Source organism: Tursiops truncatus, chromosome 16 (genome assembly GCF_011762595.2).
Source record: "Tursiops truncatus isolate mTurTru1 chromosome 16, mTurTru1.mat.Y, whole genome shotgun sequence".
Lineage (NCBI taxonomy): Eukaryota > Metazoa > Chordata > Mammalia > Artiodactyla > Delphinidae > Tursiops > Tursiops truncatus.
The window spans coordinates 62,813,893-62,833,517 of NC_047049.1; the positions used below are offsets into that span (position 1 = coordinate 62,813,893).

Below are 19,625 nucleotides of genomic sequence, written 5' to 3' on the forward strand. Positions count from 1 at the left end.
GAAACGAAGACCCAACACAGCCATAAATAAATAAATAAATAATAATAAAAAAAGTCCCAAATCTACATGGAAACTGACAGGTACTCAGTGGTACTCCATAAGTACTTTAGGGCTGGCATCTATGACTAGTAAAGTATTTTGAATATCATTACTACTGGTAAGTTTGTTATTTAAAACATGGGTGATAGGTATACAGGTGCTTATTATTATTAGTCTTTAAACTCTATATGCTATATGTACTCTTTTGCTTGTATGACAGTCTTCATAATTAATTAGTTTTCTGAAGAAGATTATATTCTATGAAACAAGGAAGACTATTATACCTTTTCATGACACATTTTAACACCACGTTTGGGAAATTTTTTTTCCCTCAAGTTGAGTTACCATTAATTATATATGGAACATATGATAGTTAAAAATAACATTTCTTAAAACAATCCTCTCACCTAAAAACTAGTAAAACAATACTTAACATATTTTCACTAGAGAATATTTTACTGTTTCTAGTCTAAAAAATAATTATAGATTTCAGTGATACAAAGTCCCCAAACAAAAATTGTATTTTTCATCCTAAGGGAAAATAAATTGGAATCATACCATCTTCTTCATCCTCAGCTTCTTCTGCTTCCATTGGATCATATTCATCTTGATTATTATCTTCTTCAGTTTCATCATCATCTTTAGAATCATCTTTTCTTTTATCTTCTTTCTGTAATTTAAAATGTCTTAAAATTAAGCAAGATCTCACCAAACATCAAATGACTAAAAGAAAAACATTAAATTGACTAAATTTACTTGAAATAGTATCACATTGTAAATATCTTGTAACAATAATATACTTTAAGAATAAACTACCATTCACAATGTACATAAATCAAACCATCATGCTATATACCTTAAAGAATAAAGTACCAGAAAACTAGTTACAGATGCTTATATAGGCTTAATTCAAAGACTTAAATTTCTAATAATACACTAAAAGTTTTTAGTTTGGCCTTTACATTTTACTATTCTGATGGAATTCATTGTTATGTGTTACACTCCAGAAGACTAATTAGAAACTAAACCCGGTTGCTGGTCCTGGAAATATTTACAGACCTTCCTTTCATCTCTATCTTCTTTTTTATCTTTATCATCGCCTGATTTTCTCCTTTTGGGTTTTGGCTCCTCAGTTTCATCATCTCTTTCTTCTTTTTTATCTTTTCTCTCATCTTTTTTGCTTTTCTTTTCCTTTTCTTTTTTATCCTCTTTCTCAGGAAGAGACAATAATGATTTGTATATTCTGACTCCAAAATCTCTTTGAAGCATTTCATTGAAAAGCTCTGCAAATAATGAAACCTATAAAAAGACAAACAGTAACCCAGCCAACTTTAATAGAAATATTGAACAAATCCAGCAAATCAGTAATTTATCAAATGATAATCTGTCACATCTGACAATTAATGTGCAGTAACAATAAAATTATAATAATTGATGTCAATGATGCTGAGTAGCCTCAAAATCCTCAAAAACTCTCCTGAAGATATAAATACTATGTTTGGTATACTTTGGGCCAAATATTACAAAAAATAATAACTGCATTACTTTATCATATACATTTATCATGAGGTGTACTCAACAAGTTTTTATGAAATGCCTACTATGTACCAGGGACTGTTCTTGGCACTGGGGATACAGCAGTGAAGAAAGCAGATAAAAATCCCAACTCTCATAAGCTAACAATCTAGTGGGACAAAGTGTGGAATAATCAAATCAACATTGAATTATAAGAAAAACAAGCAGGATAAGAGCACAGAGAGTAACAAGGGAGAGGCGCCAGAGATGGCCTTTTTGATCAAGTGACGTTTGAAAAGTGATGTGAGGGCAGCAAGGGGAATGAGCCATTAAATAGATACTCAGAAGAGCATTCCACGCAGGGGAAACCAAATCAAACTCTTGAGTAGGGAGTAAGCATTATTACTATGCAAGGATCCAGGGATAATTAGCTTTAATATATTCATGAACCTAAAATTATATACTAAATAGCCTACGTAAATATATCTTTTTTTCTTTCTTTCTTTTGGCCATGCCGCATGGTTTGTAGGATATCTTAACTCCCCGACCAGGGATTGAACCTGGACCCAGGCAGTGAAAGCACTGAGTCCTAACCACTGGACTGCCAGGGAATTCCCTATGTAAATATATCTAAGGAAATTGCATTCAACAGATTAAAAGGGTCTAGAACTTGAAATAGTTACAACAGTTCTAAAATATGTAATTTTGGGCAATGTGTTCAGTATAATTGGTAAAACACTTCAATCAGACTATTTTCCTGATCAGAAAGAAATATACAATGTATTAAAACTATAATTGATCTTACAATCTATTTTTCTTTCATTCATGCCATCTTTATACATTTTAAATAAAAAGAAATCTATTATCAGTAAAATGACCATTAAGATGTTGAGAATTCTTTTCTCTTAATCATTAATGTAAAAATTAAATAAAATCTCCATTTGTGTAAGTAAATAGCAAGAGTCACATATTTTTCTTAGACTTTTCTATCTCTATTACTCAAATAAAAAGCAATTAAGGGACTTCCTTCGTGGTGCAGTGGTTAAGAATCCACCTGCCAATGCAGGGGACAAGGGTTCGATCCCAGGTCCGGGAAGATCCCACATGCCGCGGAGCAACCAAGCCTGTGCACCACAACTACTGAGCCTGCGCTCTAGAGCCTGCAAGCCACAACTACTGAGCTCACGTGCCACAACTACTGAAGCCTGTGCGCCTAGAGCCTGTGCTCCGCAACAAGAGAAGCCCCTGCTCGCCACAACTAGAGAAAGCCCACGTGCACCAATGAAAACCCAATGCAGCCAAAAATAAATAAATAATCAAAAAACAAACAAACAAAAAAGCAATTAAAATGTGTTAGCTTGGAAGAAACCTAGAGAAGTAACTAGAAGATAAGTATTAATTCTACATCTCTTTTCATCTACAAGCAGTGAAAGACAAAGATACACCTAGCATTAAAATTAAATCAGTCAAAAATTTATTTATTATTGATATACGGTTTTTCTTAGTAATAATTTCTTTTAAATTCATATACCAAAATGACTTACATTCTAATGATAGATTAAAAGGAAACTAACCAAGGGGGTATGTTAGGTGGAGAGGAAGAAAAATAAAGGATCATTCTGCTAGCAGAGGGCTGTTCCTAAATCACCTTGTTTCCACCGAACAGCATTAATTTGGCATCCTCTTACAGCATCCATTAGGTATACAGTATATACTTTTTAAGCAGTAATACCAAAGACTATTTTTTTCATTTATTTACTTCTTGAATGATTACTACATGATAGGCACTGTTAAGAGTTAAATTTATGGCAATTGGTAATAAAAATAAAATCACATTGTATATAATGTTTAAGGTCACTGGCTTACCGGAATTATCAATGTTTCAAAAAATATAGATATGTTAATATTGTAACATAGTTTATTCCAAGACCAATAAACATGCATTTCATGTTTATTAATTGCCTCAGTAGTCCTCTATATTTGTTTGCAAATGTCTCTAGTCTAAGCACTTCATTTTTATCTTACCAATGCCTCCTGGGTCAAGTAGGTATGATTGATTTTTACGATATAATTTATCAAATAACACAATGTGAGACATGTTGATAAGATACAATAATTGAACACAATTATAATTTTGTACAGGCTATTTACAAAACTGATATTTGGGGATATTTTACATTGTTTTGTTTAAAGAATGAAGCAATCACTTACTTAGGGATAAAAGTGCATTTCAACTGTTTTGAAAAATGACATGAACTGTTTGTTGTAAAGCTATTCTAAAGTAATGGTACAAAGAAACAGATTTATGTTGAAAATATAAACATTAATTATTTTATCTTACACCTAAATCAATCACAAGTAAAAGTTTCAATCCCACTAAATGGTATTTTAATTCTAGAGTAAATAATAAAGTGCTACCACATTCCCAACAGAAGCAATTAGAGATTATTGTATCGTATGTCTCCCAATATCCTGATAAAAGAACACACCACTACACCACTACCTGTGATGTAGTCTTGGGAAAAAAATAATTGAACCTGAACCGGATTGAGACTTTAGGTCCAAATATCAATTTATGGGAAATAGAGAGGCCAGAAGAACATTTAAACCATATCACAGGAATGCAATAAGCAAAAGTAAGTCTGTAGCGAACATCATCTGGTTGTTCTTTCCCCAAAAAATACACTGTAAGGAAAATACAAAAAACAAAAACAGTGAAAGAGGCACTCAAAAGAGATTTAAGAGATATATTAACCAACGTGTGAACTTTATTTGGATCCCAATTCAAACTTAAAACATTACCTCAAATGAATGTTCTTTATTATCCTCTAATCTGTAGTCCAAAAGAACACTCAAAGACATGATGCTACAATCAAACTTGCCACTTTTTGCAGCCCAGTTTGGATGTACAACAATGGCTGGCTCATCAGGCAAAATATATCTTCTTTCCCGACGCTGGCGTTCTAGTTCCTCTTGACGTTTTCTTTCTTCTTCCTACATATTTGAAATTTTAAGTAATGGTTAAACCTGCATGTACATTATGTATACATACCAAATGTATACCATATGTAAAGAAAAAGGGCAAATTTCTATGACTCCTTACGATGATAATATCAACCTTAAGGGCTAAGAAGGGAGCAAAGTTCAAATTTAATAAAGAGGACAGCAGCTTTTATGGCTCCTAATTCTCTTTCTTTTCAATTTCCCAGCATAAGAAATTGCCTTCTAAAGAGGAAAAAACCCGACAAACCTATATTAACATCATATAAATCAGGAGATTCTGGGAAAACAGTGGTGGTAACATAGTTTGTGGGTCTACCTGACTCCTCACATTTAAAAAGAGACAGAATAATCTAGATACCAAAACCAAAATCTATGTATATGCACAACAAAACGAGGTGATAAGGTATCCCCACAAACCCCAATATACAAGTGAGCAGACCCCAACATCTATGTGTTACTGACATCTGTGTGTGTGGGGAAGCAGAAGGAAGCAACGAGGTTGCCTGTTGGATCTAATAACAGGAAAACCATAAAATAATCAGGCAATGGAAAGCACAGCAGGTAAATTTAAGAATAGCAGCTAAAAATAGGAATAAGTGAGTAAGGGTATACAAGGGGTCAGTGTTAAGATCTAAAAGGGCCCAGACATTCTAGCCCTACCTATGAACTTGCAAAGCTGATTTACCAGGGCATCCTTCCAGCACAGGGCCCCACAATGAGGAGAAACTTCTGAGAACAAAATCAATAGTGAGCCGGACAGGGACAACAGAGACAAGGGAGGAGAAGGTCCAGATAAAAAGTGATAGAGGGCAATAAAGATCGAAATCTCAGCAAGCCACCATATTTTTTGACAGAACAAGAAAATAACAGAACACAGGGCTCTGTGAAGTTAGAAAAGCTATCTGAAGCAATCGCCTAATAAACTTTAGGCAAACTACATTCACATAAACACGAGCAGTAGAAAAGTACTGAGGTCAAATCCCAAAGTTATTATTAGAAAAAAAAAAAGAACAAGGAGCAGAATCACATCTCTGGCAGACAATGAAAGTGGGCCAGAAAGCCATGGCCAAAAGGCAGATAAAAATCTTAACTTACTATTTTAAAGTGTGCTAAAAGACTTTAAGAAAATGTTACAGGGACTTCCCTGGTGGCAAAGTGGTTAAGACCCTGTGCTCCCAATGAAGGGGGCCTGCATTTGATCCCTGGTAAGGGAACTAGATCCCACATGCAGGCCACAACTAAGAGTTCACATGCCACAACTAAGGAGCCGGCAAGCCGCAACTAAGGAGCCTGCCTGCCACAACTAAGACCTGACACAACCAAATAAATAAATATTAAAAAAAGGAAAAGAAAATGTTACAAGATATGAAAGAACAACATGAATAAGAATTTTAGAAGTAGAAAATGAGGTGACAGGGACTTCCCTGGTGGTCCAGTGGTTATGACTTTGCCTTCCAATGCAGGGAGTTCAGGTTTGATGCCTGGTCAGGGAGCTAAGATCCCACATGCCTTGCAGCCAAAAAACCAAAACATCAAAAAAAAAAAAAAAAAAAAAACAGAAGCAATATTATAACAAATTCAATAAAGACTTTAAAAATGGTCCAGGGCTTCCCTGGTGGTGCAGTGGTTAAGAATCCGCCTGCCAATGCAGGGGACACGGGTTCGAGCCCTGGTCCGGGAAGATCCCACATGCCGCGGGGCAACTAAGCCCGTACGCCACAACTACTGAGCCTGCACTCTAGAGCCTGCGAGCCACAACTACTGAGCCCGCACGCCTAGAGCCTGTGCTCCGCAACAAGCCCCCGCTCGCCGCAACCAGAGAAAGCCCGTGCGCAGCAACGAAGACCCAATGCAGCCATAAATAAATAAATATATACATTAAAAAAAAAAAAGGGTCCATATCTAAAAAAACACAAAAAGAAAATGAGGTGACAGAATTTAGGGAACAATCAGAAAAGATAGTTTCAGAAATTTAAAAATAAACTAGAAGGAATAAAAAAGAAAATAAACTCAAGAGATAATGCCTTAAAAGAACAGAAGGTAATGTGGAAATCTTAAAAATCAAAAAGAAATGAAAAGTATTCAAGAAAAAGTGACCAATGTTGAGGAAGCAAAAAAGGTCAATACAAGACATCAGAATTCCTTAAAGAAAACAAAAGCAAGGGAACAAAACAAATAAAAAACTATTACTGTGGGAGGGAAGGAGACGCAAGAGGGAAGAGATATGGGAACATATGTATATGTATAAATGATTCACTTTGTTATAAAGCAGAAACTAGCACACCATTGTAAAGCAATTATATTCCAATAAAGATGTTAAAAAACCCCCAAAAAACGATTACTGGACTTCCCTGGTAGCACAGTGGGTAAGAATCCGCCTGCCAATGCAGGGGACATGGGTTACAGCCCTGTTCCAGGAAGATCTCACATGCCGCAGAGCAACTAAGCCCGTGTGCCACAACTACTGAGCCTGCACTCTAGAGCCCATGAGCCACAGCTACCAAGCCCGTGTGCCACAACTACTGAAGCCTGTGCACCTAGAGCCCGTGCTCCGCAACAAGAGAAGCCACCGCAATGAGAGGCCCGCGCACCGCAATAAGAGTAGCCCCTGCTCACTGCAACTAGAGAAAGCCCTCAAGCAGCAACGAAGACCCAACACAGCCAAAAAAAAGAAATAAAATAAAAACAAACAGGTAACCACCTGAAGATGGCAGGGAACCAATGCATTTTCATGAAAGCTGGATAAACAAACAAAAATAGTGCTTGATTTAGCAGCACACACACACACACACACACACACACACACACACAAATATTTTTTGGCCGCACCATGTGGTATGTGGGATCTTAGTTCCCCAACCAGGGATTGAACCCATGCCCCCTGCAGTGGAAGCACAGAGTCTTAACCACTGGACCACCAAAGAAGTCCTAATATTCTATATTTTAAAAAGAAAGAAAGAGAAGAATCAAGTATTGATCCTGCCTTCTTCTATATGAATTTACCAAAAGGCAAACCTGTACCACCTGGGTAACCAAACAGCAGATGAGGGGAATAGGTGAACACAGAATAAGAATTATGATATCACCATTTTTGAACCCCAATAAATCAATGCATCTAGGATTTGAGCACCAAAGGCCACTAACATCAAAAAGTGAAAATCAACTCTTTGCCTTCTTTTTCTGCTCTTCCTGTCCTGAACAATTCAGTTCTAAAGCAATTCCTACAAGCAAAGCAGGTGTCTATACAGGGGATGGAGGCAGTGAGGAAGGAGTGCTACAATGGCCCAGAGCAGATGAGCTGCCCAGTTACCAGGAATTGAAACCCAAATGAAGCAAGGAGGGTATCCATACAGAGAAAGCACAGGGCAGGGAATGAGAGCAGAGTGAGGATATTCAAATTGGAGAGGGAGTATGATGGACAACTGAGAAAGTAAGCAAATATATTAAGTATAATAGAAGGTATGTTTCTCATTATTGGAGAAAGGAGTTAAGATACATGGAAAGAGAGAAAACCAGAATGAACTCTGTGATGTTGGAGTAGAATTGGAGATATTAGTACAAACTTATGACTTTATTGTAGTAAATATGATGTACCATCCTTCACTAAAAGATACCAGGACTTGCTGGGGAAATGGCTGATTTCAGTAATAGGGCAGGGATAGTACACGGTGAGACTAAAACACTGTATTGTGCTGCAAAATAAGAAAGTTCTCAGAAAATGACAAGAACATTTCCAAGAACACAGAAGACAACTTGAAAGGCCTCCTGCTGGCCAACTCTGAGACAGTTTCACTATAAAAATAAATATAACTTATATAGTAAAATAAGAAATCATGCATCTCTTCAGAACAAGGTAATTTTCCTACATAATTACAAAATCATTATCACATCCAAGAAATTTAACCGTTCCTCATTATCTAATATCACATCCATAATCAAATTTCTCCAATTACCCCAAAAATACTCTTTATGGCTTTTTCCCCCTCTATCCGGGATCCAGTCAAGTTTCGCTCAGTGCATTCAGTTGTCATGTCTTGTTAACCTTCTGTAATCTAAACCATTTTTCTTCCTTCATTACATGGACATTTTTTGAAAGTTCAGACAAGCTGCTTTGTAGAATTTCGTACATTCTAAATTTATATGTTTTCTTACAATTAGATTAAGGTAAAACATTTTCGGCAGGAATACTTCATAAATAATGACGTATACTTCACAATGCATTCCATCGGGAAACACATAATGTCAGTTTATCCAATTACTGGTGTTGTAACACACTTCTGATATCCCCATGTTTCAAATTCAGAAAACATCCATAAGTTACTCTTCTGGGCATAAGACTGAGGCATAAATGGGAGTGAATAAACAGCCTCTGAGTCTTAAGGACTGAAATGCAATCAAACGCACAGCTTTAAAGCAGCACAATTCTCACAGAAGCACTTCACTAGAACTCCATCTCTGAACTTAGTGGCTTTGTCCACCAAATTTCATTTCATTTTTTATATCTAAAACATTATTATTCATTTTTAAGAGGGAGGAATAAAATACGTGACTTGGAAATCACTCAACTGTGTCTCAAGTGGAGAATGAATAAACAAACTGTGATACACTGATACTATGAATACTATTCAGAAATGTAAAGGAACAAACTATAGAAACACAATAAAATGGGTGAATCTCTAATGCGTCATGCTAAGTTAAAGAGGTCAGACTAAAAAGGTTATGTAATTCCATTTACATGATATATTGGAAAAGGCAAACTACAGGAAAACAGATCAGTGGCTTCCAGCGGCTGAAGGGGTGGGAGAAGAAAATGCTTACAAAGGGGTACAGGGTATTTTTAGGAGTATATACCTCTTTATCATCTTCAGATTTCCTATCATCCTCCTCTTCCTCTTCTTTCTCAGATTTCTCTAATTCCTTTTGTTCTTCTTTTTGCTCTTCTACTTTAAGCTGTTTTGTCAATCGGGCTATTAACTGGGATTTTAACCCTTTGGAACTAAGAGCTCGACTTTCTAATTCTTTTCGGAGATCATTTACCTAAATATACACACCATAAAAACACAGAAAAAGAAAACAGGATAGTGAAATAGGGAGCTGTGCAATGATCTTCTGTATGGTTTTTTTAAAAATTTTGGTGAAAGGGACAGTTGTACAGCTCATAAAAAGGTTTGTGAAAATGCAAACCGACAGAGTATTTTTTGAAAATAATTTGCAACATGTTTTAAGATGCTTTGAAGAAGTTAATGCTCTTTGACCCAGAAATTCTAATTTCTGCGAATTTACCCTAAGGAAATAACCTAAACACAAGAAAGAAACTTTTTATATGGATACATTCCTTGTCATAATCCCTTCCTCCAAAAAAGTGAAGAATCTAAATATCCAATAAAAGGGTAATACCAAAGAAAAAAAAGCAGTACATCAACTAAATGGAACAGTATAGAACATTTAAAAATAATTACATGTGAAACTCTATTATTAATTGAAAAGGAGACAGCAACTTTTTTACACAACATGATTAGAACCAAACAACCAACTAACCAACCAGCTTGTACCCAGAAAATATAACGGAAAATAATACATAGAATTTTTTTTAACATCTTTATTGGAGTATAATTGCTTTACAATGGTGTGTTAGTTTCTGCTTTATAACAAAGTGAATCAGTTATACATATACATATGTTCCCATATCTCTTCCCTCTTGTGTCTCCCTCCCTCCCACCCTCCCTATCCCACCCCTCCAGGCAGTCACAAAGCACCGAGCTGATCTCTCTGTGCTAAGCGGGTGCTTCCCACTAGCTATCTACCTTACGTTTGGTAGTGTATATATGTCCATGCCTCTCTCTCGCTTTGTCACACCTTACCTTTCCCCCTCCCCATATCCTGAAGTCCATTCTCTAGTAGGTCTAGTAGGACACAGTCTTTATTCCTGTCTTACCCCTAGGTTCTTCATGACAGTTTTGTTTTTTCTTAAATTCCATATATAAATGCATAGAATTTTAAAGAAAAGCTGTGTTTGAATGAAAGGCTTGAGAAATTTTTTTCTTCAATATTTTATGCATACACCAATTTTTAAAATAAGCATGCCTTATATTTATAATCAAAAGTAATACAAGTTTTCATCAAAAAACCTACAAACAGTAAATGCTGGAGAGGGTGTGAAGAAAAGGGAACCCTCTCGCATTGTTGGTGGGAATGTAAATTGATACAGCCACTATGGAGAACAGTATGGAGGTTCCTTAAAAAACTAAAAACAGAACTACCATATGACCCAGCAATCCCACTACTGGGCATATACCCTGAGAAAACCGTAATTCAAAAGAAGTCATGTACCACAATGTTCATTGCAGCAGTATTTACAATACCCAGTACATGGAAGCAAACTAAGTGTCCATCGACAGATGAATGGATAAAGAAGATGTGGCACATATATATATAAAATATTATACAGCCATAAAAAGAAACAAAATTGAGTTATTTGTAGTGAGGTGGATGGACCTAGAGTCTGTCACACAGAGTGAAGTAAGTCAAAGAGAAAAACAAATACCGTACGCTAACACATATACATGGAATCTAAAAAAAAAGGTTCTGATGAACCTAGGGGCAGAACAGCAATAAAGATGCAGACATAGAGAATGGACTTGAGGACATGGGGAGGGAGAAGGGTAAGCTGGGACGAAGTGAGAGTAGCATTGACATATATACACTACCAAATGTAAAATAGACAGCTAGTGGGAAGCAGCTGCATTGCATGGGGAGATCAACTCGGTGCTTTGTGACCACCTAGAGGGGTGGGATAGGTAGATCCAAGAGGGAGGGGATATTGGGATATATGTATATGTATAACTGATTCACTTTGTTATACAGCAGAAACTAACACAACATTGTAAAGCGATTATACTCCAACAAAGATGTTAAAAAAGAAAAAAAGATTTCTCGTGATAATATGGGTAATTTGTCATCTTGTTTACTAAAATTTTTCTTTATTAAGGGAGAGATACTGAAAATCATCCCAATTTTATTGGAAATGTGCTTTACAAATAATAAATTTCTATTCATAAAAAGAAGAAAAGGAATACAAACTTTAAAATAAGAAACAATAGCAGAGCCATCAGTTTGACAAAAAGTCCTTGGAGTGCAGGCTTAATCTAACTTTCTGAATCTATAGCACTCTATATGAAACCTGATGTTGAGGAAAATAACTTGGCATAGTGTAAGAAGAGCACATTCTTATGATACACATTCTCTACTAAAAAAGCAATGTTGGGCTTCCCTGGTGGCGCAGTGGTTGACAGTCCGCCTGCCGATGCAGGGGACACAGGTTCGTGCCCGGGTCCAGGAAGATCCCACATGCCGCGGAGCGGCTGGGCCCGTGAGCCATGGCCGCAGAGCCTGCGCGTCCGGAGCCTGTGCTCCAAAACGGGAGAGGCCACAACGGTGAGAGGCCCGCGTACCGCAAAAAACAAACAAACAAACAAACAAAGCAATGCTGGTTTAAAAACTAGACTTTCATAAAAAAGAAAAAAACCTGTATTTTGCTGAGGACAGAAGTTAATAAAAAGGTCAGCTTTTATGTGTTAAACAGGAAGTTGCAAAAGCAAGCCAGCTTCTGATCTTCTGATCTATGTAGAATTTATATACGTAGAATCTATGGATCTACATTCACAATATAGGCCCAGAGATGCAAAACTGCAAAAAGATAATAGGTCCAAAGACGCTGGGGAGCAAAAACAAACTAGTATGATGGGTTAATCAAAGATTTTCAAAAAAGCCTCTTAAATTATCTTCTTCCTATTTCAGATGTATATCAATCCACATTTTATTTTTAAATTTTATTTAAAAACTGCATAATCTTTTTCCTATGTTTCATTCCTTCTGCTTGAATTTAAGTTAATTAAGTGCAGAAATTCCACCTCTTGGTTAGTTCCCAAAGCAAAAAGCAAATATTGCTCATACTATAGGCACATGTATATTACATTCGACAGCGGCTGATGTATGAAGTCACCTTTTATTTAATTTTGACACACACACACACAAACAACAAAGAATATTTATATAAAACCAGTGGACTTCATTTCTAATGGCTTATATCTGAAAAACTACTGTCCACAACATCCTCTATTCCTGTTCAGAGATTCCAAATTAAATACCATTACTTTCAAAGTTACCTTCATTGTCTTCGGGTCAAGTTTAGACCAATGGGTAGGAGTGGAAATTTCTTTAGCTTCACCATCATCCTTCTCTTCTTCATCCTGATATACAAAGTAAAGAACAGAATTACTATTCTGAAACCTTAAAATAAAGGTAATTTACTTTTAAAAGTCTGTTGCTGATCTGTGCAAGGTCACAAATGTTTCAGATTGTCTTCTCCTAAAGTTATTATTTAGGCAAGTCCACGTACATACATTCTACCACTTTTAACTGATCACAAAGACACTCATCAGCCAATCAAAGCCAGATCTGTGAAACACAAAAGGGTGATAAATTACAACACAAAGGATATCAGGGATGCACAAACACTGCCGATCTCCACTAACCAAACAGTGTGTGATCTTGCCCCAATTTTCAAGCCACCCAAAGTTAAGACTGATTTAGTCAGACCTTTCAAATGTACCAAAGACGATGCCACATAGCCTGAAATTTCAAATCTCTCAGACTTGTGGTTGTCCAATTTCAAATATCCATGACTAGAACTGATGACCGTGAAAGAGAAAATTTTTTAAATTTTAGAAAATGGCAAAATGTTTAAAATGGCTTAATACTGAATCTTGCTCAACAACTGGTCCCAGATTCCAGCAACTAGACCTATGATAAAAACAAAATTCTGTGCAATTTAAGCACAACTTATTTTCCTTTGAGGTCTCAGCACTCTTAAAGTTAGAATAGACAGATTTTTTTTTATAAGAGAAAAGAACATACAACTATACTGCTGAAAGCTGGATTACCAGTCGCTGTTACCAGTTATGTTCCTCCATGTGTGTTTGTTATGTAGTGTGTGGTGTGCATTTGTGCCTGTGTTCCTGTGCCTGTGAGAAGCGGAAATAGAAAAAGGGATTAGCGTTCAGTGCCTGTTCTCCATCAGCCTCCTTGCGTTCACCCTGAAGCTTCTCGACCAGCTGCTGCTTGTATCCTCGGGAGAGGGTTTCCCACTCTGAGCGGGTGGGAAGGCAATGCCAAACATCCGGGAAAAATAAAACCACTGTCTCCACATGAGCTGGAACTGTACGCCCCTTGTGGGTCTCCTCAGGGCGATGGTAGCGAATCTCTGCAAAACGGTACCTGTTGCAAGGGAAGAAGCATGTTGGAAAAAAAATTCTAAAATACATTTTAAAGACCCTAGTTCACTTGTAGCACATCAAGTAAAGAAATTTTGCTGCAAGAACTTGAGGTTGGTCTAAAGAAAAAAAAATTATAGAAGCCATAGTTCCTCTTTTGGTACATTTGTACAATATTTTATGGTTAAAAGAAGAATATGTTCCCCAAGGCATTTTCAAAGTTTGATTACAGAGCTACCCATATTTTAGAGAATACCTGAAGAAGCTGGATAGCTGTTCAGATTTCATGTGCTAAAAAAAGAATATTCTCAATTAAGTCACAAGAAATATACTAAAATACACAGGACAAATAAGCCTCAAGAGAAAATATGGCTGAACAAAAATAATCAGCAACTACATCATTTTATAACAAAAGAATTATAATGAAATGAAGTTCTCTCTTGACGATCTTCTCCAGCTATGCATGAAATGAAAAATATTTTCAACATACATCCAACTTCCAAAGTTCAGCATAACAAAACATTAAAAATTTCAGTTTATTTTGATTAGTTCTTAATCCTTTTTCCCCCAAACATTTTTGGCACCAAATAAACTTTTGCTAAAATTAGTATTTTCCTTTGAGATTACCTGCATGATCAAGATTGCTAAAATAAGGGGTGGGGGAGAAGGCTGATAGACAAGAACATCTATATAACTATTAGAAAAACATTTCTAATCAAGAAATGAATTGGTACTTACCATTGTGTGCATACACTTAGATCAATGCCTGTCAGAGCCTTACAACAACGAATAGCAGTCTTAATCAACACAGAGGGGTCTTTTTCTGGGTCTGGTCCATCCAACGAAGGAGACCAGTGGCCTCCAATGGCCATGGCTTCATCCTTGCCTTTCATGCCCACTAAAAACTAATTTAAAACAAAGAATCATTTACATATATTATGCAACTTGTCAAATTACAAATGAAATACTGGAAAAGTAAAGGAACAAACCTTTCTAATATCATTTTTACTACCTCGGGTATCTGTCAGTCAAGGAAGAGTTCAGTTCATCGTGTTCCACACTGCATTTCAGCAATGGAATAGGATTTATACATCATAACTCATCCTTCTAAAATATTTCCTCAGATAAAAAGTTCTTTTAAAGAAACAAGCTATAATTCAAAGTTTAAGAGCATCCTGATACACTAAACCCATTATCACTAAGATTTTACTATGCTTCAAACATAAAACATCAAAACGACAGTTGAACTAGTGACATACAAATAAGATATAGCCGTTAATCTGCAATGAGAAAAACATCTACATCATTGAGTGCCGTAACTATATTAAAATTAGATATAAAACAAATCAACAAAATTTAAATGGTAGTATTTTTTAATTCTATATATACACAGTTAGAACTAAGCAAAGCAAATATACACCTAAAGTTAAAATAAATGTTTCACTTTACCTTAACAAGTCTAGCAGGATGTTGAAATCCATCTCGAAGTTCTTGTGGGTCTTCAGCAAGAGCACATGACTTATGATACAAATCTTCCATACTAGGGCTAGCCATCAGCATTACCTATTATAGTCAAATAATTCAATCCTGTCAAAAGTCTAAAGTAATGTAAAAAAATGAGAAGCACTACTAATTATCCTTACATAATAGATATCTGAAGTTTTTTATAAAAATGGAAAGTAAAACACTATAGCAGAAATGGTATTAGATACCTTATAATTACATAGTTTTAACTTTTCAAGGAATGCTTTTTGATCAATGTTTTTCGAATAGCAGAAAACTACTGACCATAAACAATGTACTGAATGTTACCCTGAAGACTCACATATAGTGCATTCACCCAACATTACATTTTTATCTGGGGCTACCAGAAATCATAGAACATTCCAAAAAGCTCAATAAAATGAACTTCATCTTCACATTTTTATAAGGTTCAAAATGTTAAAGCAATAACAACATTTTTACAGCTCAAGAGTTAAGGCAAAAAGAGGTTAAATTACTTAAATAACCAAAACAGAATCTGGGAGACAAGAAGAAAACACAGGCATTCAGATCTTAAATGTAATAACCACTTTCTGAAGATTAATTCCACATACATTCTTAATATGAATAACTACTCAGAAATTTTAGCTGTGTATCACAGAATACAAACCTTTGCACTGTATAAGTGATCAGCATCTGGTGGATCAAGAATGGCCATATTTTTCTCTAAGGACTCTACTTCTCTGTGCATTACATAAAAATTGCAGTAATTTCCCAGCTGAAATGGTCTTGACAAAGGGAAAGCATCCACCCATGTAAACTGAGCATCAAAAAAGTCACTAGGTATATATAAATTCTGATAACGGCGCCTTAGTTCCATCATGTCACAACTAGGACTGAAAAACAGACATAAGGAGTGAATAAAGAGCCTTAACACCAAATACTATGCAAAGATTCATTCAATTCTAAAGCTAAATATATAATTTGATACAGTTAACAGCCAGCTGAAAATGAACAGTCACTGTTAATGAATGAGCTATAGATTTACATAGAAGTACATGAAAATGTCATTTTCAAATATGTTTACTTACAGCTTTGAATAAATAACTAGTATCTACGTGTTACCGTTATTTCTTTATTTTTTGTGTGTAGCTTAAAATTCATTTAGACAAGACCCTTTGAAATAACTTCAAGCTCCAGAAAAGATCTGAACAAAAGCAATTCTGCCTCAGTTGAAGCTGCATTTTTGAGAAAATTATGATTCATATAAAATGGATATAAAAAAGGAATAAGAGTGGCACCAATTAGTATGAGTGCTCCTCAATCAGGTTTATACAGTGTCAGAAAAAATACAACCTTTATTCTACAGTAAGATCCCAGATCAGGCATAGTTAATTTAAAATTAAATATAAAAGTCTACATGAAAACAAAACCCAAACGTTTTTTGGATTATCCACATCTCCATACCTCTCTATCTAATGATTAAGATCCATACCTGATTATTTACTATGTAAAGAGAGGATAAGTTTCTTGCCTTTTAAATCTGGCATAATGAATTTTTTTTTTTAAAGGACGATTTACTTTTTCCTAAGAAACAGAGCTTTTAAAGGAGAGAAACTCAAACGTAAATCAATCTGGTTAATAGGCCAAGAGATTTCTGTTAAAAGCATAATGAAGAGTGGAAAACACCAATAGTCTGTAAGATGAAAAGATAACTACACCGTCCTTTCAAATGACAACTAAAGGCAAGAGTACGTAATATGAACTAATGTATCTACAGGGATGTCTTTTTATGTGAAACCTAAAAATAAGAAATATAGAATGGGGCTTCCCTAGTGGCACAGTGGTTGGGAGTCCACTTGCCGATGCAGGGGACACGGGTTCGTTCCCCGGTCCGGGAAGATCCCACATGCCGCGGAGTAGCTGGGCCTGTGAGCCATGGCCACTGAGCCTGCGTGTCCGGAGCCTGTGCTCTGCGACGGGAGAGGCCACAACAGTGAGAGGCCCGCGTACAGCAAAAAAGTAATGAAGTGAAACTGTGAAGATTTAACTTGGAAGGAGAAAGACAGCTGCTCAATTTATATCCTAAGTATCAGCTCCTCCCAGAATAGCATTCTAGACTGGGAACAGATGAGTTTAAAAGCAGAGCTGCTCTAGTTAATATTTCTGGGGCTGGAGAAGTGGTTTTGTTTCCAATGAATTTCTCTGAAATATGCAGACAAGATATTTTTTAAGTATACAAGTAAACAGGGATAACAAGAAAACTAGTAAAAATTAAGAATAGTTGATGATTTGACCACATGCAAGAGTAAATGAACATCTACTACATTAACAATTAAGCAAAGTCATCAAGCAAGATTTTTTTGGGCACTGAGTAGCTTAAATACTACACTGATTTACTCAATCTAGAACTGAATAAATAGAAATTTTAACTTTTGTAGGCCAGTATTATGAATATTAATTATTATACTTTGCTGAAATGCAGCAATACCCTCTCAAGACACTGCGCACAGTTATTTGTTCCTATGCCGAACAGCTTTAAACACTATTAATGATTCATTTTTCTTATTTTACTGTAAATTTGTTTTTTCCATCTATTAATTTATCTTACACACAACTGCCAGCCCCAAGACCTTTAGATGATTCTTCCTCTCCATTAGAGCAAATTAGTCATTTACCAATTTGCCTCTACATGAATTAGGATTTTCCAGCTATTACCTAGTTGGTCACCACATCCCAACCACCACTGAGTATCTACAACTGCCATACACTGGGTTATAAGTGCTTTAGATACATGAAATCAACTCAACCTCACAATAATTCTGCTAGCTGATATAAGTTCCATTTCACAAGTGAAGCTCAGAAATTCTTGGTAACTTTCTACTGACCTCTGATTTCAAAGGTTAAAAATGTATTGATGTATACACACATATGTGTTTATGTTACGTGTCTTGTGAGTATATATGTAGACCTGTGTTTCTATTATACTACATGGCCACAGCTAACTTAAAATAATTGGTTACTACTGTATCATTACTTCATCATACATAATGAACTATGTAAGCCCTTAGTAAAGTTATCAATAAATCTGAATCTTAAATAATTTTACCTTTAAGGAACTACTCCATTACAGAGGGGCTGCCTTTTTCAGTGGCTGGTATCTTTAATGAGTGTATGAAAATAATGCACTCTTGCAACTAAAATGCTACTTCAAATGCATTTCTGCCCTTATATAACTAAGAGCACCAAATGTCAGGAAATGAAAGTTGTAAGAAAAATATCTCTCAATGTATCACATTCCTCCAAATTACACAAAATTATGAAATTAGTAATTTAAGAAAACAATGGGGAAAAAAAGAACTTACCAATCTAAAGAAAACTTTGAAAACTGAACTGTGTAACGTGGAACAACACGTCGAACTCTCCGAGGTGACCGTTCTCTCTCTCTTCGAGGAGATCTCTCCCGGGAACGTTTTCTCTGAGGAGATCTTTCTCTGGATCTACGTCTTTCTCTCTCCCTTTCACGACTTAAAGCAAATTTTTCTAAAATTACTATTATTTCTGGCATTACTGAAGAGTTCTTTAGTGAAATAAATGTCACAGGTAATATAAGCAAAAATCCACAGTATACATTTTTAATAGCTTTTTGAAAATTGTGGTAAAATATAAATAATATAATAAACTTACCATTTTAACCATTTTGAAGTATACAGTTCAGTGGCATTAAGTGCATTCACACTGTGCAACCATCACCACCATCAAAAGTATACTTTTAAAAACATACCTTCGGTCATCTTTTCTGTTGGGCACTTGATCCCCTCTGTCATTTCTTCCTGAAAATCTGGATGGTGGATCTAACCTTCGTGCTGGTTGTGGCTGTGAAACTATACGGACAGGAGGTTGCAATAAACCAGCTTTAAAAGACACAGAAAAAGATGTTTTAATTTATTTAAATGAAGCTCAAAAGCATTACTTGGTCAAATTTTATACAGAAAAATTTGGCTAATATTTTAGGTTTTGTGACCCATAAATGGTAAATGGTAGAGACCATCTGCATATTTGTATATTTTAAAATAATTGTTTAAAAATGTAAAAACCATTTTTAGCTCAGGGACCATAGAAAACCAGGCCACAGACCAAATCCAAGAGGTGTAGTTTGCCAATCTCTGACCTACAGATATTAAACCAAAGACCGCTATACAACAAGACATTCGCAGAACACCAAAGTATCATCCAGACATTATCCACACAAAGAAAAAGAACCTCTATAATGGAGAGAGCTACGGCCACCACTTGACCAAGTAATCAAATTTA

At 35.7% G+C, this 19,625-nt stretch overlaps 1 protein-coding gene and 1 non-coding gene across 4 annotated transcripts in view; both read right to left on the reverse strand.

Annotated features, from left to right (window-relative positions):
- CCAR1 (cell division cycle and apoptosis regulator 1) overlaps nucleotides 1-19,625 on the reverse strand; it is a 54,167-nt gene that overhangs the window by 12,042 nt on the left and 22,500 nt on the right. For 2 of the 3 annotated variants that reach the window (XM_019936170.3, XM_019936171.3), the window contains exons 9-19: nucleotides 19,096-19,225; nucleotides 18,677-18,838; nucleotides 15,982-16,207; nucleotides 15,279-15,392; nucleotides 14,568-14,734; nucleotides 13,623-13,833; nucleotides 12,723-12,806; nucleotides 9,409-9,594; nucleotides 4,357-4,548; nucleotides 1,099-1,338; nucleotides 598-709 (exon numbers count right to left, since the gene is read on the reverse strand). In XM_019936170.3, the coding sequence (XP_019791729.1) occupies nucleotides 598-709; nucleotides 1,099-1,338; nucleotides 4,357-4,548; nucleotides 9,409-9,594; nucleotides 12,723-12,806; nucleotides 13,623-13,833; nucleotides 14,568-14,734; nucleotides 15,279-15,392; nucleotides 15,982-16,207; nucleotides 18,677-18,838; nucleotides 19,096-19,225 (1,824 nt within the window). The remainder of the gene's footprint in view (nucleotides 1-597; nucleotides 710-1,098; nucleotides 1,339-4,356; nucleotides 4,549-9,408; nucleotides 9,595-12,722; nucleotides 12,807-13,622; nucleotides 13,834-14,567; nucleotides 14,735-15,278; nucleotides 15,393-15,981; nucleotides 16,208-18,676; nucleotides 18,839-19,095; nucleotides 19,226-19,625) is intronic. The other variant, XM_073793530.1, reaches the window with a different exon arrangement.
- On the reverse strand, nucleotides 14,866-14,930 carry LOC117308587 (small nucleolar RNA SNORD98). Its single transcript, XR_004522683.1, has one exon. It is a non-coding gene; the product is annotated as a small nucleolar RNA SNORD98 (small nucleolar RNA).